At 46.6% G+C, this 22,759-nt stretch overlaps 1 protein-coding gene across 2 annotated transcripts; it reads left to right on the top strand.

Moving 5' to 3' along the window:
* The first annotated feature begins 6,873 nt into the window (after positions 1 to 6,873).
* On the top strand, positions 6,874 to 19,291 carry LOC116487730 (D-beta-hydroxybutyrate dehydrogenase, mitochondrial-like). 2 transcript variants are annotated; one of them, XM_032184879.1, is made up of 4 exons: positions 6,874 to 7,204; positions 12,978 to 13,130; positions 15,584 to 15,714; positions 18,267 to 19,291. In XM_032184879.1, the coding sequence occupies exons 1-4, from the start codon at positions 6,874 to 6,876 to the stop codon at positions 18,612 to 18,614; spliced, it is 963 nt and encodes a 320-aa protein (XP_032040770.1). In that variant the 3' UTR covers positions 18,615 to 19,291. The 2 variants fall into 2 exon arrangements, 1 of the variants encoding a protein (XP_032040770.1); XR_004253097.1 differs by lacking the exons at positions 6,874 to 7,204; positions 18,267 to 19,291 and adding an exon at positions 13,512 to 13,635 and having other exon boundaries at positions 13,063 to 13,130; positions 15,584 to 15,635.
* Positions 19,292 to 22,759: the final 3,468 nt, after the last annotated feature.

Here is a 22,759-nt window from a genome sequence, read left to right as displayed (position 1 = left end):
ACACGCCCCCTCGCTTGCTGCAGGGCCAAGAAGGGAACCCCACGCCTGCTTGGTAGCACTCTGGGGAGCTGCAGATTGAATGATATCAGAGAAGCCAAGCCTTTTTTTTTCTGTGGGTTGTTACTTTGTAGGAGGAAACCAGACCTATTGATTAACTCCTTCCATACAGTGTAGGCAAGGTCTGGCACCAGCTGCAGGTGGCTGAGCAGCGCCTGGTGCCTCCTGAGCGCTTCTCTGCAGGGCTCAAACTGCACCAGTGTGTCCAGTTTCAACACTGGCATTTCACACGGCATGTTTCAACACTGCAAATTCTGCCCATCCTCTTAAAGGCCGCCTAGTTACACTGTTGGCAGTACCTCTCCTTCTCTTGCAGCCCTCCAACTCCATGACTTCTTTAAAAAAAAAAAATTACAAAGCAAACTTTCCCCTCGCGGGGAGCTCATTCTGCACAGGGGGCACTCAGTAAGCAAGGAGCCCCGGCTTCTCTGTCACACTTGGTCTCTGATTTGCCCTGTGTCCTCAGGCCACTTCTCCTCCACTTCCTTACCCATCTTTGTACCCTCGCTATCAGCCATCCTACTGCTAATTAGAGGCAAATGATAATTAAAAATGCCGAGTAATTCCCATAGGGCTGTTTCTAGTAGAAATCAGTGTCTAGGATCCTCCATTTGGATCAACTGGCAAATTGTGTGTCATGTTCAGGGTTGTCCTTGAACAACTGAGCACAGGGACAATGGGCCCTCATGCCAGCAGCCCTCTGATTTATGCCCTTAAGAGTAAAATTGCCCGTCCTTAGGACACGGTTCTGCAGGCTGATGGACCTGCTGGGTGGGTGCTTCCCCAGCAGACTGAGGGCAAACCTGAAAGCACAGCCTGTCTTCATGGGAAGGTGACTTTACTCTACAAAGATGCACCCACCTGTGGCTAGCCTCACCTACATCTTTGTCCCGGGATGAACAAAGCTATGCCCTGCCAGAGCTGGTAGGGCAATGGCCCCATGGCGCAGAGCCCAGAGACACTGCTTCATGCGAGGCAGAGGAGGAGCAGCACCCTCTTGTATTCATGCTTATTCAGCACACTGCAGGCTCACAGCGGTTTAGCCACTCATCAGCACGAAGCATTTATTTGCTGCCTCCTGGGCCTCTTGCATTGCACGCCCCACTCCAGACTCTGCATTTTCAGGGATGCAGCTTTCCTGCACGCCCCTAAACCACCCCAGCCTGCCTGGCTTCTCTGGGGCATTCATTTCCTCGCTTCTCAGCTTGCCTCACCCGGGGGACCCTGCGGCACAAGTGGGCGCTGGCACATCCCTATCCGAGCTGCACGGGCCCCAGCAGACGCCACCTTCGCCTGCAGAGGAGAGGTGGCACGGTCACAGGGTGCTCATCTCCCGCAGGGATAAACAGGTCCGGGGTTTCTGCTGCCCAGGCTGCTATCTAGTGGGCCTCATCTGGCACATGCATCTTCCTGGAAATGGCTCCCAGGAGCCAGGATCACCGCCCTGTCAGCATTCTCCTCTGCTGATCCAACCCGCAAACCTATTTATTTCTTACACAAAAGCTTGTACATGGAAAGGAGAGAAGGTCCTGGCACGTCTTATCTGGCTTCTTTGAGGATGCTGCAGCTTGAGTCAGTTCTCACGTTTCCACCTCTTGCACTGTGAACGTTGCTGAGCCAAATCAATGTGACCGTGCCCTCTGCTTTTTCAGGCCCTTACTACATAACATTAAAAAAAAAATACTTAAAGTTAATTCTGGGTAAATTTGGTGTGGGATGTTCGGGTAAAATTACTTTAAAAACTGCTAACCCTTATGCTGTGGCACCCTAAATCTGTTTTACCAACCGAGGCTGAGTTTACAAAAATGTGCAGTGAGATTTTAATACAACTCATCGCATCATACAGAACCAGACATCCTGCTTGGTCTTCAGAGTCTTGATATTCCCCATGCACGGCCCCCATGCAACTCCTCCCACCCAATTCCATGCAATGACAGCCTCTCCTCCTCTGACACGATAGCTGAGCATCCGCTGGCTGCGTCCTGAACTAGGACGCACAGCTTGCCAGCTCTAAAAGCTGCGTGCGTTGCTGTTCAGAACGCCTTTGGCTGTCGAACTGCACCAAAAACACGGGTTTAATTCTCTTCCTGGAAAGCTGGTTTCCCAGTCCTGAAATGCTTGTCTGCAGAGGCAGCCTTGCGCTCAGCTCTCTGGATAGCTGCAGCAGCAGTGTCATTTATGTGCTAGCACCAGAAGGCAGGGATGCAAACTTTTATCCAGATGGGCTGTTAGGAAGAGTTCGGTGCTTTTTCCCGTTAGATAAACATTGTTTTCACTGCAGCAACACCAGAAGTCCTAGCTAAGGTCAGCAGCATGCTGTGCTGTTCCCTGGAGGATAGCAAGAGTTGAGCAAAAAGGTCAGCAGCCTGAGCTGGCGAGGCACAACGGAGCAAAAAGTCACACTCATGCTGAAGTGAGCGCAGCACAGCCAGCTCCTGCTGGTCAGAAACCCTGAGCCTGCACCCTGGACATCGTGGCACCGGCTTCAAAAGCACAGGAATATTAAACAGAAGAGGGGGCTGTGTTTATCGTTTTTGAGATTCGTTTGGCTATTTGGAGCTTTTAGGAGGCAGCTGGTCACACTCTCAGTGTTTTTGTGAAGCTGTGACAGAGACACTTCACACCAGAATGCCTCCTGTGAAGCCACAGATGGCTTTGCAGTTACCTGAAAGGCATCAATTTCATCGTCGCTTCAGAAAATAAAAAGAATAATGACTTCGACATGACACCGGAGAGCTGAGGCTGTAAGAAAGACATCAAATATCATTACTCCTCCTCCCCACCACCGAGAGTGGGTACCACTTGTAATACACAATAAATGTTTGTTCATTGTCTTTTGTATTATGAAACAAGGAGTTCCGTTTGAGGAGCAGGAGTTGCGAAAGCTCCCTGCTGAAGTAAGGAGCTGTATAATACTTGGCTAGACACTATGAAAATTCTTTTGCTTAATGTAACAAAAAAGAGAACCCCCTCCCCTTCTCTCCTTCTGCATCTCAGTTGCCTCTTTTGTTCAAAGACCCTGCTGCAAAGCTCATGGAACCACCTCCTGATAAGTTGCTAAACTAGTGTATCAACATCCTGCCTTCCTGTCTCACGCTGGGCCAACATGACCAAATAAAAACAGAAGTTGAACCACAACGCTGAGGAAGACTACGGCCTTCATCTTCACGACCACCAGAGGGACAGAGACGACCCCCTAGCAACAGTGCACGCAGTCGCAGAATATCCCAGGATGTGCTGCATAATCCCGGAATTACCAAGATATAAAAAGGGACCCTGGCGGGGGTGAGGTGCGCGCCGTTGGCGGAGCCGAGACTCCCCGGCCGCCCAGCGCTGTTTTGCTTGCTGTTGCTTACTCAATAAATTCCTTTCTATTATTAATGCAATGCTCTCTGAAAATTAATTAAGGGGGCAATTTATAACACCACTGAGCATGACAGATGGCAAATCTTGAGACAGCTCCAACTTGCAGTAAGACTGAGAGGAGGGGGAGAGATGAGGAGCTGAGGGAACAGCAAGGGAATGGGTAAAATAAACAGAGTTGAGTAGGCATGAAAATAGGCAAGGGGATGAAGGGCAGAAAAAAGCTCATTGCCCCCTCCCTCACAGCTGGATTCTCCTGGAGTTAGGCTGAACGGAGATCTGAACACTGCTTAAACAGCCTGAAGCAAGCTCCGCTCCCCACAGCCACTGACCCTTTGCTCAGGAACTAGGTCAAGGGCAGATCTCTCTCCCCCGGGGGTCGAGCTGGAAGCCCCGGGGCGTGCTGGAGGAGCACAGTCCTTCCCAGCTTGCCTTTGCCATGTTCCTCTCCAGACACTGCCTGAGAACAAGCTGGCAGTCCTTTAGAAATTCCTTCCATGTTCTGAGGGTGAGGACAACATGGCAACACGCCCCTGCTCAACAAGCAGCATTTTTTTTTTGCCATCTGATTTGCTTCAGAGCAGTAACTAATAGAGTCAGTAAGGTCTGAGCAGTCATTTTTCCAAGAACCTAGTGGTAAATGCCTTCATGCACAATTTGGCCACAATTTGTGGAAGTGGCCTGATTTTCCAGGGTATGTCAGAAGGGCAGGTGCTGAGATCCTCAGCAGTGCAGCACCTTTGCATACCTAGCTGTCTATCTGCTCACCTGAGAAGAGATTCTGAAGCCTCAGAAAAGCTTTTTCTTTTCTTTTCTTTTCTTTTCTTTTCTTTTCTTTTCTTTTCTTTTCTTTTCTTTTCTTTTCTTTTCTTTTCTTTTCTTTTCTTTTCTTTTCTTTTCTTTTCTTTTCTTTTCTTTTCTTTTCTTTTCTTTTCTTTTCTTTTCTTTTCTTTCCTTTCCTTTCCTTTCCTTTCCTTTCCTTTCCTTTCCTTTCCTTTCCTTTCCTTTCCTTTCCTTTCCTTTCCTTTCCTTTCCTTTCCTTTCCTTTCCTTTCCTTTCCTTTTCCTTTCCTTTCTTTTCCTTTCTTTTCCTTTCTTTTCCTTTCTTTTCCTTTCTTTTCCTTTCTTTTCTTTTCTTTTCTTTTCTTTTCTTTTCTTTTCTTTTTTCTTTTCTTTTCTTTTCTTTTCTTTTCTTTTCTTTTCTTTTCTTTTCTTTTCTTTTCTTTTCTTTTCTTTTCTTTTCTTTTCTTTTCTTTTCTTTTCTTTTCTTTTCTTTTCTTTTCTTTTCTTTTCTTTTCTTTTCTTTTCTTTTCTTTTCTTTTCTTTTCTTTCACCTGGCCATGCTCTAGGCATCTAGGCTCAGGCTTGTTCAGCCCCCCAGCAGTACCAGCCTCCAGCAGCTTTCACTTCCTCACCTCTTTCCTTGAACTCTGGACCTTTCCTTAAACTTGCAACAGGAAAGCCACAACTGACTTGAGTTACACAGGAGGTAGAGCATATTAAGACAGGCATAAAATCATAAAGATTTTACTTAAAACGAGTTCTAAAGAAGAAAATGGGATTTGGGATACTAGACAAAGCACAGAGTTATTAATTCAACCTGCATATTAACACATGCATGCACAGAGAAGCTGCGACGAGTCCGTACTGGAGACCTACGTGGCCTCCTTGACTGGACTGAGTCGTCAAGAAGTTGTTGCTAACTGGGCAGGATAAGTTTTTACAGTTCTCATCCTCAACTTTCAGGCTAAATTATTCTGTTGCTCTGACAACATGCTGCTCCTGCTCTCAGATGAGAGCATGCCACATTTGTGCGCCGCATTTTTAATATCTTTCAAAACTTATTTGGAGTAGAGACCGCATAAGATTGAGAGGTTAGGAGGGTCACCTTTTGCTCTTTGGGAGAGTGCTTTAGGCACTGCCTGCGATCCTCAGGTTATTACCAGGACAAGAAAGCTGAGAGAACAGAGGCTGGTGGAGGCAGAAGAGAGCCGGGCAGGAGGCACGGAGCTGGAGTTCCTCCCCATCTTCCTCTGCAGGAGGGAACCAGGCAGGGAAGCTGGCGGGAGGACTGATGGGTATCGACTCCCGATTTGAGGGTTGCCTAATATTTTTAAAATGTAAAGAGAGTGCTTTGTGACTCGGGGTTGCAGAACATCGAGAGGTCTTTTGAAGGCTAAGAAAGGGCAGCATCTCCCAGTGTGATGGAGCACGAGCAACTAGGTGCTGCTGAGGACAGGTAGCAAGACAGCTTTTGGGGTTTAACCATTCCATTCCCTGCTTCGTCTCCCAGCTGCAAAGCAAAACCTCCTTTTCCAAGCCACTTCAGGTGTTAAGTGCCATTAGGCCATGCCTACTGAGGACCTGGACAGCAGATCAGCAGTGAAATACAATAAATAGACGTGAATGCCTTGGCCCATGGAAAAGAGACTTAAACAATAATTACTCAGTTTCTCCTTAGAAAAGAGAAACTCCTCAGTTTCTCCTTCATTCAAAACTCGCTGCGCCAGCACAAAGGGATCCCAGCACAAACATAAATGTGGCTGCCTCCAGGGACAAGTGCCATTTTTGGACACTCATACCCAGCACGGCTCCGCCAACTCTGGAACACCCCTGCCACGGCCAGAGACAGGCGGTATCTGTTTGACAGACAAGCTCCTAACAAGAACAAGGCTGACTGTGGAGCTACAGGGATGCAAATTAGGCAAATGCCTAGGAATATCCCTGTGTGTATTAAGTCCAGCTGCTTCCTCTGATGCTGTCTATGTGTCGATGAATGACTGTGTTTTTTACAGGCCAGCTTTAACTCACAGTCAATGATAAAGGCACCTGGTTCTTTCAAGCACTTCATTTTACTCAGAGGAGGCAGATGTGACATACCTTCCCTTCAGATAGCTGCTTGGAGAGTTCCTCAGATGAAAGAAAGAGCAGAGAACACGCTGCCTAGCCAAATGTCTCCTGTAGTCTTGGCACTCGGGGATCTTTGCTCAGCAAAGCAGGACTGTCAGAAACAGAAAGGGAGCCCCTGCCGAGCAGTGCCTATAGGCACCTTTTGACACAGCACAGCAGACACAAACCTGCACCACAGCAAACCCCACTCACTTAACAGGCCAACTAGAGCATAGGAAAGAAGCTGGATTACAAATCCCGATCGCATGGATCCTGAAACACTTGAGATGCTTTCATTTCATGCCCTAGGGCCAAAATCTCCCGCAGTGCCAACACACACTTGGAGGACACCTCGCACTGCCCATGGGAGCTCCGGCGCAACTCCAGCTCCCTTCTGGCCCCAGCGATGCGGCCAGGAGCCACCTGAAGCCACCACCCCTGGGCAGCGGGCGGGCAGCTCGGCGGGGAACCCCCCGGAGACCCCGCCTGGACCGAGGGCGGTGCTTGAAGCGGGGGCACCCTCTGCCGGCCGCCGCCTGGGACCCACACGGTGCGGTGGGGCAGCATGTGGGTCACAGCCCTCCTCCTCCTCCTCTTCCTCCTGCTGCTGCTGCTGCTGGGACGACGAGGGGCGCACCGGCTGGAGCCTGCCGGCCGGGCCGTGCTCATCACCGGCTGCGACAGCGGCTTCGGGCACCTGCTGGCGCTGCGCCTTCATCGCCTCGGCTTCACCGTGTTCGCCGGCTGCCTCTGCCCGGGCGGCGCCGGGGCGCGGCGGCTGCAGCGGGAGGCGGCCGCCGGGGCCGGGCGGCTGCGGGTGCTGCGGCTGGATGTCACCTGCGGCCGCGACGTGCAGGCGGCCAAGGAGCTGGTGCTGAGCCACCTGCCCGACACAGGTGAGCGGCAGGAGGTCCCCCGAGCCGAGCCGGGGCTGCGGGAGGCTGGCAGAGGGGAGCGGGGAGCTGGGGATGTGCGCGCAGCCGGGCTGAGCGCGGCGCGGCGGGGAAGGGAGAGGGTTTGGAGAGCCGCGGGGCGCGTCCTGGGCTTGGCACCAGGGGGAAACGCCAGGGAACGCCGCAAAGAACCAGAAGTGTGCCTGCACGGGGGGTGGTGGGGATGGTGGCACCTTCCTAGGCATGGTTTGTGAGGGAGTGGATGAGTCCATGGAGAGGGCAGCTGCCGCGCCACTTGCCTCCCGGTACAACTTGAGGTTTGTTAAGCTGCTCCAAGGAAGGGTTGCTTGGAAGGAAAGCGGGCAATTTGGCACCCTATGAGGAGCATACACCAAGGAGAACGGACAGATTTCAGCTTGCACAGTAAGTGTAGGCAACCTAAATCCTAAATGAGAACACGCGACGCAGTACCTTGGGAATGGGTTGAAATCAGAGGTGAGGTAAGAAGAAGCCTCCATGCTGCTCATTAAGGATGTGTATTTATGGTTGATCTTGACCTTATCTGATTAAGAGGCAGAGCCTTCCTCAGGCTCCTTCCAAGGTGTAGGGCCAGTGCAGATGACTCACAAAGCCTTTAGAGCCAGAGGGGGCACAGGGTCTGCATTGCCTCAAGCTCTGGGTTACAAACAATTTATCCTGTGGCTCTGGTGCCTTACGCAATGGCCACGCTCATGCTAGCGTGTAGACTCTGGAGTCCGAAGTTCAGGGCACCTTGCTGGCTGTCCTTGCTGCTTCTAGGCATGTGGGCATGCCTCCAGAGCAAGGCAAATCTCTCCAGAGACATCAGGGCTCGGTGGAGGGGCCGGAGAGGACATGAGCTGTGCAGCAGTGCGGATGCTGTGCGGATGCTGTGCACACACCGGGCTTTTGGCCCGGCCCTTATGCCCTCAGCGCAGTGCACAGTCCTTAGGAAACCTTGTTCCAGAGGTCAGCTTTTCTGCCACAACATCGTGAGGGAATGCTGCAAAGACAGAAAGGAGAACATAATTTTATAGATCCTGATAGAACATATGCCATTTGGGGACACTCCCTATTATCAAGTAGTCTTCTTCCTAGGTTTATTAAATAAGAAGGCGCAAAGGAGTTATTTTAATACCTGGTATTAATGGAGTGAATGCCACAAGTTGTCTTCATAATTTATAAAGTACACGGGCATAAATATTTTTATCTCAAACGTAATGAAACTGTAAGGATACTCTATGGTCTTTATACAAAAAAAAATCATTAGGAATGTTCCCTCCTGGCATCTCCAAAAATAGATGTGTTTTATTTGGTATTTTAACTTTACGAGAACAGTTTCAATTTAATGATTCAACTAAAGGTTAACTCTCAAATGAGCCATTTGATTTGGTAAAGACAGTCATTGTAATTTGTTTACATTTGGGTCAAAGATTCTTTTAAATTTTTAATTCCACCCCCCTAGAAACACACACACTGGAAAGAGAATTCTGAACCAATGATAATTGAAACCTGAGGGCATTTTCCCTAGTGGACCATAGAGCAGCCAGGGCCTACAGTTTGAGACCAACCACACCAAAAATCGAGCACCTGTCAGACGCTTGTAAAAGGGAGAAAAAGTGCAGGTGATGAGCCCAGCAGACTGCTTTAAGAAGGCATTTGTCAGCTACAAATCTGCTCTTCGTTTTTGTGCAAAGCATTCAAACCAAAGCAGAAATTCAGTGGGTTGTGCCAAAGGTAAATCAGCATGATTTACTCCGATAGTAAATCAGGGGTTAGCTTACTTAAAAAGCTATGGAAGCATCTGCCATTACAAAAGTTACTGGACGGGGTCTGTATGTCCGGGCCAGCCTCTAAGTCCTACTGACCAGCTCCGGCTCTGCCTCTCCGACCCCTCCCTCAGCTCAGGATAATTCTGCTCAGCGGCTCCCTGCAGAAACTGAGAAAGAGGCTTCAGCCACCAGAGCCACTGGGATCTCTTTAGGGGCTGTTCCCTCTTCTCTTTATGCCATTTTGGTGTGGCCTCAGTTTAGATGAGAAACTCCAAAGAGCAGTGAAATCAAAAACAGACATTCGAGTTTAGAAAATGTGGCTGACTTCAGGTATTACCTGTGTGCAGGCACCTGCACAGAAATGTGAACGCACACAGAACTGTGTCTTGCAAGCACACAGCTTGATTGACTTGAACAGGAAGAAAACTTGAAGAGTTTCTGGAAAAACATCAGGCACCTCTTGGGCCTAGACACAGACTTTGGATATGTGCTTTTTGGCCAACATGCGCTGACGTGGAAATTATCTGGGAGGTTATGCAAGAGCGAGTGTTCTCCTGAAAGCCTCACTAATCTTAAGTTAGGTTTCCTAAAGTGATTCTTTAGATCCCCTGCTATCTCTCTTAATCTTTGTCCTCAGAATCCATTTTCCCAACACAGAGATCAGCGAAAATCTCTTTGACGTCCAGTTCTGCTTTCCAGTTTATTTATTCCCTGCCTGCTGTAGTCTGACACCCCTCTTCCTAACCCTACTTGGACTGAGTTCTGTTTTGGCAGTCTGAGCAAATTTTGCCTTCCAGATCAAACACCAGCTGCTTTTTCCTACCGTGTCTGTGCATGGGCACTCTGAGAAAATGCGATGTCTCTTTCCTTGGGCTGTTCAGTCTCACTTGTGCCGTGTCCTTCTAGGAGGCAGTGAACTGACTGGCTCTGGGTATGAAAGACTCCATCAGGCTCTGCCAAGGACATCTGGATGTCAGGACATCCAAAGCAGAAGGCTTTCACTAGATGCACAGATCTTCAGATCTTCCTTGAGCTTTCTTATGGCCATTACATTTCCATATTGCAGATTGCCTCTGGATTTCTCCCTGTTGTTAACATGAACACAGGAAATCCTCCTGCATCTGACCAGACCCTAGGCTGGAAATCACGCCTGACAACTGCCACCAGGGATCCCTTCCCCTGCAGGATTCAGCAAAGCATTAAGTGTGTGTGATACCTGGTGCTTGGGAATCTCCGTACAGAATCAGGCACCCGGGGAACAGGGAGCCAGGCTTTTTGGTAATTTCTCTCTAAGGACTGTATTGCTCAGGTTCCCCAAGCTGCACTTGTCTAAGCAAATATACAAAATATTTTGCAGGCAGGTTTATAGCATTATTTTTTACCTCAAGTGTTTCAAGAAAGGAGGACCAAAGCTGATTTAAGTAACCTTACTACATGGCTGGACAGGTTGTTTTTCATGTAATAGTAGATTTTCTGAAAAAAAAAAAAAAAAAAAGTAGAATATCCTGAGTTGGAAGGGACCCTTAAGCATCATCAAGTCCAACTCTTGACACCGCACAGGTCTACCCAAAAGTTCAGACCATGTGACTAAGTGCACAGTCCAATCTCTTCTTAAAAAGTATGTGGCAGTAATGAACTGCTCATTATTTGGGTAGAATTTGGCAAATTGATTCATACACGGTAGTGTCAGAAAAATTTGTAGAAAACTTCAGAAAATTTCCCATTTGGAGATGCTAAAACGTTCTGCTGAGGAACAGTATGTTTCACTTGAGGGCAAATAAAGTGCTTTGAGCTGACCCCAACCAAAGGCTCTTTTTATGTTTCACTTAATCATTTCCTCAAAAAAGTCTCTTTCAGTTTAACTCAAGCCACTTTTTCTTCTCTTGACTTTTGATCTGGCCACTGCAAAGAAAGAAGGAGCCTTTTTTCTGTGACCCCTACCTGTTTGTACACACAGGCTGGCCTCAGCACTAACAACCTCCAGTCCTTGAAGTGCACAAGAGAAAGCTGGCAAGTGGCTGAAGAGAAAACTTTTGCCTTGCAAACCAAATTCTGCATTTCATAGTTCAGAGAAAGAGGAAGAAAATCAATCTCTTCAAGTCCAATGGCCATATTTCTGAAGTCCTAATGAATCCTGGGGTACGTGGAGCAAGTGTTCTCGCTGCGCTGTGCAGGATGCAGTAGCAAAAGCAAGATGACTTTTTTTAATTAGAAAAGGTAAAGTTCAGAAGATCAAGGAACAGCTTTGGCCATGCTGTCAGGCCTTAGATTGTGTTGTGTTAGAGCTAGCTTATTTAAAAATAAACCTGAGCGCAGATACCTGCACCCTTAAGTGGAAACAGATGGGGTATGCAGCTACTCAGTCCATCTGCAGATCAGATCGCGAGTACAACTACTGATAATTGGCTCTTTCAGAGGATGCTAATCCATTGATCTTGCAGCATTTTACAAGGGGATCAGTTCCAGGGTGCTGCTTCCATTTTAAGATGGGGAAATAAAGCCAAAGAATGATTGGAAGGCCTAGAACAGGGCAACGGCAGGGGAAAGAGGGGTCTCTTGTAGTAGTATACACAAGCAGTATCTATATGTTAGGAGATCTTACAGAGCTCCGTTTTACAAACTAATTCTAGAAAATTGTCCATTTCAGCTTTAACTATTGCTGTGAATGAATTCCTGTATTAGCATTTCTTGGCAGGGCTCTGGAAGGACCATGATACAGTGAAGCCATCACAGGAGCTTTGTCAGAGAAGCTCAGAAAGAAAAGAGGTCAGCCCAAGGGGTTCTGCAGCACCTTCTCCAGGGTGACCAAAGGCCTCCTGCAAGCATCTTTGCCCCCATGGGTACAGGAGACATCACACACAGAGTCTCTGGCCAGAGGAAGGAAGAGAGGCACTGTTACCCACTGCCTCACCAGAAACCTAGACCTGGAGGTCCTGTGGAAGGCATCAGAAAACAGTCATTTGCCTCAAACAGACATGCACAACACCTCTTAAAATAGTAAACTTAGCTATTTCTCAGGCCACTCCATGTATTTCTTAATTACCCTGCTGCTCACCTAGAAATCCCCGTAGTCAGGATTTGAGAACAGAAACAGCAGTGTCTCCAGAAGCACCGTGTCACTGCTTTACCAAGCACCTGCAGCTATGGGCTCTGTGGGCCAGGAAAGTCAGCACGGCTTCATCAGCGTTTAGGCAGAGTGTCAGCTCCAAACTGCCAGCACTGCCACGCTCTGACACCAAGCACATCCAACAGCCAGGGCTCTGTGCAGTGCTCACATGAAACCGTCTGTGGCTTTGGGCTAAAGGGCTCGGAGCAGGGTTGGGTCAGAACAAGCTCCTCTGCCTGTAAAGATCTGCTTGAGAATGCTGAAATCTTCCTGCGTTTCAGGGGCTGGGCTCCTCGTGCCAAGCCCTGTTGTTGCCTGGGGAATAGAGCTAGCCAAGGCACAAAATCCAGAAAATGCTAGAGCTGCCGACCTTGGTTACGTTACCCGGTGCTGTGCCCATGTACCTGACTGTGGCTGATTTCAGAAGGAATTGATGCTCAACCTCCTGGAAAAGGAGCCAAGATGTAGGCTCCTAAATTAGTCAGGCACTTTGAAAATATTACCCCTTAGCCTTTAGACTGCTTAACGTAATTTTCACAAAGCTGCTCGTAGCACACAGTGGGATTCAAGTAATTAAAATAGCATGATACACCACATTGGCAGTAATAAGTAGTCTCCCAGATCATGTTATTCATAAATAACTTAAGAAGACTATAAAGTGAGTGATTATTAAATAGCACTGAGACTTATATTGTCCAGCTAATGGCCACAATTACATTCCTTCATTAAACATAACATGCCTGTGCTTATCAGTAGAAAAGACAAAAATAATGCAACTGAAAAATTGCTTTCAAGGCTTCAGATCGCTCATGTTGGTTGGTCACCTAGAGGTGGTTGTTTTTCTGTAAAAGATGCTTGCTAAGACATTTCTCTTCTTTAGGTTTTTGGGGGCTTGTGAACAATGCAGGAATATCAACATTTGGCGAGACAGGATGGCTGTCTATGGAAAAATACGAAAAATTTACAGATGTGAATCTTCTTGGGAGCATCAGGACAACCCTGGCATTTCTTCCCCTTCTAAGGAAATACAAGGGTAATGCTAATCCTCTGTTATTTAGAGTTGTAGAATAATTAGCTTACTATAATCAGGGTAATGTAGCACCTATAAAAGAAGCCTTAATTGTCTCTCGTTGAACTGAAATGACAGCTTCCTTCTGCGTGGCCTGAAAGAGCAACTTGATCCTGAAAAGAGGGTAAAGTCATAAGGAGAAAATAACCCTTAAAGATTCTGGCTTTGCAATACATAAAGCCCCCACTATTTGCCAACAAGGAATTGTCTCAGTATTTGACTCAAAACAGAGAGAAAAAGAAATGCTTACAGCAGGTTGTGAAGCTCAGGCAAGGCTCTGTAAGCACTGCCAATCAGGAAAAAAAAAAAAGATCCATTAAACTCCTGTTTAACTTTTTTATTTAGGCCTCACTGTTTTACTGTGTGGCAATTAGAAGACGAAGGATGATCCTACAGAGGTAAACTAGAGCCATCCTGCTGCCAGTTCCAGGCCTAGCAAGATCCTATGGCCTAAGGCAGGAAACTCCAAGTATGTGAACCAGTGCCATACAGAGACACATGGGTAGCAAATGGGATAAATGTGTTTGCATGAAGCTCTGTACGCATGTGCTTTGCCCTTTCTTCTGATCAGAAATGGTTCAAATAGCTCTCTGCAGCACTGCAGCATGCCTCAGTTGCTTTGCAGTTTGTTCCTTACTTTTCCCCCCCTGTATCTGGGAAACGAAGATACCCTTTTCCTTTCTCCCCCTTTTGCTTAGCTTGTCTGTTTAAGTTGTAAGCTCTTTAAGGCAAGGATTTGTTCCACTGTGCGTGCACGGCATCGAGCCTGGTAGGGGCTAGCTCTCGTCTGGAGTCCCCAGAGGTCACTGACACACACGACGCTGGTAAGATGAAAGGATCCTTGTTTTCACTACCTTGCTTCTTCCTGCTTGGTTACCTTTGGCTGATATTTTGATGCAAGAAAAAAGAAGCCTTTAAATACTGCAAGCTGGATGTGTTTTTGTAAAAGAATGTCCCCAATGGGAAACAGCAGACGTATTATGTGGCTATTACGTGAGAAGATATCACTTTCTTTCTGTGATGTCCTACTAAATGCTAGAACTCTGCGATGCCCGAAAACCCTTTGATAACTCCTAGCATTCTCCTGGGAAAGCCAGGTTTCAGTTACCTGAGGTAAAGAGAGAAGTTAAATGATGCGTCCCACCTCCTGGGTACACGCCCCACGTTGCTTAGCGAGTGGGAAAAGGAGGCAGCGGTCATCCTACTGCCTCTTACCCAGCGGCTGTGTCCCTGTGGAAGTGGCTGGCTGCTGTTTCAGGATGGGCAACTGTTCAAGAAAAGCTTCAGGGTTATTGGTACTCGTACAGGGGTATTTCCCTCCAGCCTAGGACCACGCATCTAACTCGGAGAGGAGCACCATCCCCCATAGCCTTCCCAGATGGCGAGGCCAGCTGATGCAGCACCTCGATCAGCGAGCTGGTCGTCCCTCTCCCACCGTCGCATACAAGACGTAGCCCAGATGCTGCGTAGGAAGGCAGGGAACCTAATTCAGAATGACAGATTTCACTGCACTCCCACCACACCCTTTTGGTAGCCCCACACCATTTGGTTAGGTCTGGAACCCAGATATTTTCTGCATCTGTGGCAGCGGTAGGAATGGTGCTGCGTTTTCGCAGTGGTCAGCTACCAGGATGCTCTCTCTCACCTCCAGTATTTGTACGTATTAGATATAAATATATACACCACATTCACACATCTCTTACTCTGTGGTATGACCGATGGAAAATGACAAGTAAACAATGGGAACAGACCGTAGCCCAATGCCTCAAATCAAAAATCTCTGCTGCTTAACGCATGCACGCGCTTGGCACGAGATACAAAGGGAAGTCACAGCGTGGCAGGGTAAGGCTGCACACACTTTGTCAAGTCACCTTTCTCTGGTGAAGCTTATCGCTGCGCAATCTGATCTGGACTTTATATGCCCAGCTGTAAGCCAGGACTCAGCGCAGAGACATCATTAGCACAGAAAAAATGGTGTTCACAGGCATGTAGCCACCAAAAGGAAAATCATCTGCTTCTCTCCTCTGCAGTTCTTCTCCTATTACTAGTCTTTTATTACTATTTTTCAGTGTAAAGATTTTAAAGGAATGCTTTGCTTCCATCTCTTTCATCTTCTGTCATCTGAGTCAATTGGCTCAGAAGGAATAAGCAGCACGTTGGGAATGTGTTATGCTTTGTCTAGTCCAGCATCTGTCACTAGATGGAAGGAAGGTTTTTTGCATGAATTTCTCTGCTTTACAGAGCTGAGTGAACTGTTTTGCTGGGACTGCACATTTACATAGCCCAGCTTTGGCATCTTGCACAGTAAAATAGCAACATGCTGAATACCACATTGCTAGCAGTTCAGAAGACTGCAGTACATCAATTCTGTTTGAAAGACTGAGAGTGAAAACTTATTTGCACTGTTTTCTTTCCAGGACGTATTGTCTTCATGTCCAGCATTATTGCCTATTTTGCTTTGGGAAATGGCATTTATTCTATGACCAAGGCAGCTATTGAAAAATTTTGTGATGCCTTAAGACTGGAAATGAAGAAGTTTGGTGTTCAGGTGAGTGATGCAGTAAGCAGCTGTTCGGTGACACCTCCTGCTATTTCAAATCTTGGTTTTTGTATGAGAAAGAGACAAGTTTCACTCCTGAATCTTCCTCCAGAGCTGAAATGCATCGTTTTGTGGGAAGGAAGCAAGTAGCTTCTACCAATACTGAACAATGGAGGGGGGGTGGAAATTTAGGTGGAGGGGAGACCATCTCTGTGACAACTTTGCAACTTCTGCCTTTTCTCCACATCCTCTATAGTGGAAAAACTTTCTGAAACAGGCCTGCCTGAGCCATGCCATGCTCTGTGAAGAGCCTGTAATAATATGAAACAACTGAAACTTTTCCAGAGTAGCTGCAGAAGCAAAGAGCCCAGGTGTGAGCACTGTTCAGCAAGAAGGAAGGCTTGTCACCTACCTTAAGTTTTTTTTTGTTCTCTCTTTTTTCTCACATCAGTGCTTAAAAGCTCTTTTTTTTTTTTTTTTTTCTTTTCTTTTCTTTTTTTTTTTTTTTTTTTTCTGGGAACAGCTACACTGCAAGAGGCAGTATTCATGCACAGTAATTTTTTATTCTCTTCACCTAAGAGGCTGTAAGAGTGCTCTTAGTGCTCTACCTAAGAAACGCTGATAGTCAAACCTGAAGCTTAGATCACTAAGTAGCTTCACTACGCTTTTTCCTTGGAATCACTCCACTGCTGAAACGCTTCTGAAACACTGAAAGCCCTCCCTGGAGGGTTTACATTGGTGTACTTTTTACATGCACAGACTTAGAGCAGTGTTCGTAAGCTTTGTGTTGGAAGGAATTGCTGCTATGCCTCTATTAAGTGCCCCTCTTGGATAAATATAACATGATATAAAACAGAAGTGATTTCACACATCCTAATACCACACAGCACGATGAGGATTTGAATCGATTAGCTGAGGATAATCTCAAATGGATGGAAGAGCTTAGTTTAACAGGTTAACTACTGTGGTGTTTTAGGATTTTTACCATTCCCACCCCCAGAATAACCCCAGCACACAATATGGTAGCTCAGACTGACAAACATTTCCAGAATATCTATGAAAGTTATTTTTCTGTTTCTCACAGTGTGCAAGACACTGGCTGGCCTTTGCTGCAGGACCTACCCTGCAGAGAGCCTGCAGAACACACGCTTCCTCTTCACTTTGCTCCCTTCTCCTGCCCTGCCAGGAGGTGGTGGCCCAGGGGTGGCAAGGGACAGATGGAGCCATGGCTCTGTCCCACTGAACTCTGGCCAGGCAAGCTGGCTGCCTACAGGAAACAAAGCGTGTTTTCCACTAGCAAAACCCTACAGAAAATCAGGGAAAAAAAAAAAAAAAAAAAAAGCGTAATCTCTTCTAGACAACTCCAAAAAGTGTTCAAAGCCTTTCTTTAAAGTGAATGTGGGAAGTTTTCTATTGGGATTAGCTCGGTAAATACAGAACACTGCTGAAAAGAGCACCTAAAGTGAGGGCTCTGCAAGATGCCCCATGGCCAGCCTGCCTGAGGCACTCTCAGGCGTTCCCTGCTGTGTGCTGCACCCCTCCTGCTGTCTGCATGTGGCCCCAGAACGTATCGGTGATGGTGCCCCAGCCTCTGGTAGGTGGGCTGGAAGGCAGAGTGGGGGCATCAAGGTTTGAAATTAACACAGATTTCCAAAGAATGTCTGTCAGATCCCCAAGTCTCTTACATGGCTCAGCACCGTTCTTCTTCCCACTGTGTTATAGTCTCTAGGAATCGGGTCAGTTAAATGCCACGGAGATTCTTTGCTTTGTTTGCACATCCGCAAGCAGTTTTAACAAGCCAGCAGCTAGCTGAGGTATTCCAGGAAAAGCGTGCACACTGTGAGTGCCAAGCCTGCTCTGAAATTCCCTGGAAGTCAGCAGAACAGCAGAATAATACATGCAAAGGAAACAGGCTGAGCAGCAAAGGCTTTGTGCACTTTGGATTTAAGTCTACGTGCACAGAAATCTGTGGAAATTTGCTAATGACTTCACTGGAGTGGGGCCTTTGGCCCTCTTTGTACCCGTTGTATTAACTATACCTATTTCCTTTTAATTACACCCACTTGGGGAAAACAGCACTACTTTCCCCAGAAGTTGCTAAGTTTCTTTGACATCCCCTTTTGTTCCAAACCGGGGCAAAAATTTGCCAATTGCAAGATTTGCCACCGAGTGAAAAATTCAAAGTATTCCACCTCGGAAACATCAAAGTCACACTGAAATGCTTTGCCTCAGTATTGTCACAACATTTACACTGCTAAGCGTGCCATACAAATCAGCGATGCACTCGGGCATTCTGTGAAGGTGTGCCGAGTAGTCAAAACAAGAACATGAATACCAGAGTGAAATGAGGAAGCCAGAATAAAGCACCTCTGCAACTGTAAATGCTTCACGGGAATTTATTTGATTTCAGTGAAGTTTTCAAGGTTAAAATTTCCACAAAGCAGCATTTTCTGGAAGAGATCTGTTTGCAGAAAGCTTTTGATCTGTTTTACTGTTTATGGTATTGAGTTGAATTCAGAATGACCGATTGCATTTTGGTAAGTTTTCCATTTTGCTTGTAGGTCTCTATTATTCAGCCAGGAAACTATGCACGCTCTACCCAAATTCAGCCACCAGTCAGTGCCGAAGAGATTTGGAATGAACTCAGCGCAGAGGAAAAGGCAGCTTACAACAAGGAGTACGTTCAAGAGCGGGCAAACTTTTTCAATAGCATTGTCAGCGAAGGAAGCCCTAATGGCAATGAAGTTGTAGATGCTATAGTTGATGCTTTAATGTCTCCTGCACCCAAGGCACGTTACATGGTAGCAAGGCTAAAGGAAAAAGCACTGGTGCTTGTATGTGCTTTATTTCCAACTGCTGTGATGGATTTTTTTCTGTCTTATGCACTGAGTAAAGTCAAGCTGAAATAGCCAGTATTGGTATCATTTAGTGACTCAGGCTAGGAAATGTTTTTAACTGCGAAAGCCATGGCTCCACGTAATGCCCCCAGAAATCACGTTACGACACCGACTGACACAAACTTTGGAGGGTCTCCCTGCTCAGAACTGTCACTTGTTCGTACAGAAGAACATGTAGGGCCTCAACTAAAATTCACACAGTTGTCTAGTAACTGTATTTCTCTTTTGGAAAAAGAACAGGGCCACTTATGCTATTTTAGGTATTGCCTAGAAAATTTAATGCGGCTTTTCCTAATACAATACCAAATTACTGTGTTAGAGACATGACAGAGGCAAAATGGAGCATATCCTACAGGGAAACTGCATACCTGAGATCAGTATGGCAGAGATGAAAGCATCTTACGTGTAGGAGCCTAAATAGTAATTTATTAGAGGTGATAGGAAGAGGCTGATGGAAAAATGGGGAATGAGCAACAGACCTTGAAACACTTTGAATGTAGCTAAGTGACTTTAGAAAGTTAGTGTTAAATGAGTAACCGAGTCTTATTCGTAGCAATGAAACAGTAGCTTGGCTAACTGCAGTTCAGTGCTTATTCAGGTGTTAGGGATAAATCTGTAACAAGGCCCATGTGTGATGGACTTTGAAAAATAAGTAGCACGTTCTATTTACAACTGAATATTCAATCCTAAATAAACTCTATCTATTTATCTAATGTCTGGATAAATCAACATACTAACCTAAAATGTAGTCAGAGGGCTAAACACCAGGGTGACAAGAACCAGAATGCAGCAGCTACCTGTAGCTTAAGAAGAACATACTAAGCCTGGAGTTCTGTTTTTAATACTACTATAGGGGTTAAGATCTGATGGAAAAAGTATCTGTTCATATGAACAGGAAAACTTCAGTGACATATGACAGTAATTGAGCATGCTGGCTTCATTAGCAGTCTCCTTCTACCTGCTGTGGAAAAGATTTCTGCTTTACACATAAACAGTTTTAAATTTGACTTGTTTGTGGCATGGCACAAAATCCAAGAACTACAGGAGCGAAGATCCCAGAATAACTGGGATCAGCTGTGGTGACAGTGGTAGATACAGGGCAGCAGCATGAAGCATTAGCTTCCCTTGTGCCAGGTCTCCCATATCAAACCAAAGGCTCTAGTATAGTAATTTGGGGGGGGGGGGGGCTGAACCAGAAATCACATGCTACACCTGGGATGTCTTTCCTAATGGATGCAATTAATTACTGAGAAAAGTTTTTCTCTCTCTCATGGTGGGCAATTTGGACATCTGACTCAGGAGCATGGGCACAATGAGCAAACAGACTGATGATTCCTGGTCCTCTCCAGCCAGCACTTGGTGGTGGAACAGCCACCTTGCTGACCTTTTCTAGGCTGTGAAACATTTATTTCTCTTCCCAAGTGCTGGACCCATCCCTGCAGCTGACTTTAGTAAAAGGACAAGCCAGGGCTCCCACCCGTTCCCCTGCCTGTCAACAGCAAGATTATCAGATGATTATCTTTCGCTCTCCTCATTTAACCACAACTGAGCAAGGCCAAGCAAGGGAACAGGAATGAGGCTTATTCCAACTGAACCAACTGATTTCTTGTATAGGAATTCCCCCTGTTTGACCTCAGGGATTTCAGCAGCCTTACATTGCTTGGGACCAGGGCGTTTCATGCTCTTAGACATTCTTTGTGCAGATTACCCTTCCTTACAGTAAGCAGCACTGAACTCAACAAGCAGCTCTGAAAACCAGATGTTTCCCCAGGAAACACACAACTCCCCCCTCTCTGCCTCGGGGATGCTGCTGCTTTCCATTACGTGCTCTCCCCTCTATCTGCGTTTCTAAAAGCTGCAGCAATACCTCAGTGCTGCCGAGAGCCTGCACCTTCAGGAGAGCAGCCTCCCAGATACGGATGGGATGAAGTACTTCCAACTGACAATTCCTCCTTTATTGGCTGCGTATGTGGTGAAGCATCTGATCAATATTTCATTAGCCTCCTGTAATATCAGATGAGCAACACTCCAGAACGTTTATTCCTTGGTCTTGAAAACTAAGAACATGCAGTGCGTAGTGCCTCACGCAGGGTACAGGGACAGGCTGGATGAGAACAGATGGGACAGATGAAGGCAGTTTGTATTTTCATTGCTGCCTAACCTGCCAGTGTGAAAGCTAACTGAAAAACAGCCACAAAAAGATTATCTTTCATCTTCCCCCTCAGATTTTTAATATTATGATTTGAAGATAAAGAACTAATCAAGAGAGAGTCAGAGCTTCACTTATTAACAGGCCTGATGCACTCCCACTGAAAGTCATCTGGAGCCCTCCCACTGCATTACACGGGCTCCAAGGCATAGCATTAGACAAGTAAACCTAAAAAAAAAAAAAACAGAGAGAATGATTTCAGAGTCCCTGGGCTTAATAGGAGAGAGACCCTCAGAAGCAACGTTGATGAAAGGGGTGCAGAACTCCTCTTTTGCAGGTCTCACAGAGCACAGAATTCACAGGGTTAGTAAAGGAAGCTTCTAGTGAATAAACATTGCTAATAATGCCAAGTTTGTGACAAACTCTGAGGACCTCCACAGCTGCCCATTCTTCACCCAAACTCCTGCCCATCTATTTGTCACTGGAAAGCTCACCTGGCTCTAGGATCCCCGTCCTCCTCCTGGCCCATGCAGGAAGCACTTGCTGGGAAGTGGGAAACTGCTGGACTGCCCCACCATGCCCTTTGTTACCTTGCCACGCCGATGGGTGAGGAATGCCTCCTGCTTACCCAGTCACCCTTTACCTCAAGTCAAGTTAAAGTACAGACACATACAAGAAGCCTGCATTTACAACATCCAAAATAAGCAAGTTACAGTGTTTTAGGAAAAGCATAGGTGATAACCATCCCCAGAAGTTCACTGTTCCTTCCAGAACGAGGCTTTTCCCCTAACTTGAGGGGTGCGGTTTCAGAAGGGCCCCAGTGACAACTCCCCAGAGCAGGCTGCAGGCTGCCTCAGTGGGTAGCAGATCTGTCACTGTCGCTGCATCCACCCACATCTGCACCAGTCACACAGGCATCCTCTGAGCAGTAGTGGCTGCACTGCACCCTGCTGCAGCGCGATGGGCTGTGCAGGGAGTTTTTCTGACACCTAGCAGCACTAACACCCTGATTTACTGCCCTGGTTGGTTTTTATGCTCCTTCAGTGTAACTGGCAGCTGGCTGTAACAGTCCAGATGACCTTCGGCACTAGACAGATTTGTAAGCTTGTGTCATTCTTTCACGCTGGCAAATCTGAGTGAGGAGATTTGGGAGTAATGCACCATACAGCAGACATTTTGCAGTAGCATCAGAATCCAGATAGATGAGTAACAGTAATAATTACTTGTGCTGTAAAAGGCTTAAGTATAAACCATCCAGCTCCCAAAACAGCTTCCAGCTAAAGTCAGGCTACCGCCTAGCCCAGCTTTTACTGATGTCACCAGGATTCTGCAGTGCCAACCAGCACAAGAGCCCTTAGAGCGCACAGCCTCCCTCCAGATATCAGCTGTGGGACGTTTGTGGCACCCTTGTGCTTCCACATTGTCAAGTAAAAACCATCACAACACAAAGACAGCAAGTTGTACCAAGGATGGCAGCTATATTACTGTACTTGTTCTGTACAGGGGCTGTGTGGTGCTGTCAGTCTGGCACCTTCTGCTAGCACCAAACCAAACTTCACAGCCTTTAGCTTTCAAACACTTTGGATCAGCTGTTAAGCAGTGTAATCTTTTTATTTGTAATTAGACCACTTTGGAGCTTTAAAGTGAGCATGACATTAATGGAGGCTTTACCCATCGTGATGAGGTATGTATCTGGTAGGACCAATTGAGGTTAATGTTTATGGGTGAGTAATACAGGGGGAAAACATAAACTTTTCAGTAAAAAACGTTCTTTGGAGCAGATGTGGTTAGGAAATAATTTACTACTGATTACCTCACTATCAGGTGCTGGCATGGTGGGTAAAATCTGTGTGCCGTGAGCTCCATAGACTGCTTTCATTCAGGTAACAATGAAGCCAGCAGAGCACCTCTGTGACTGCCCACATTCAGGACACAAGGTTGTGTGCTACCATGAAGTAGGTTCTGTATAATTGGCACTTCTTGCAGGGAAAATAATGAAATGCTTTAT

This window comes from Aythya fuligula, chromosome 3 (assembly GCF_009819795.1).
Source record: "Aythya fuligula isolate bAytFul2 chromosome 3, bAytFul2.pri, whole genome shotgun sequence".
Classification (NCBI taxonomy): domain Eukaryota; kingdom Metazoa; phylum Chordata; class Aves; order Anseriformes; family Anatidae; genus Aythya; species Aythya fuligula.
Note: the sequence above shows the minus strand (reverse complement) of the source record. Positions and strands in the feature narration are given on the sequence as shown.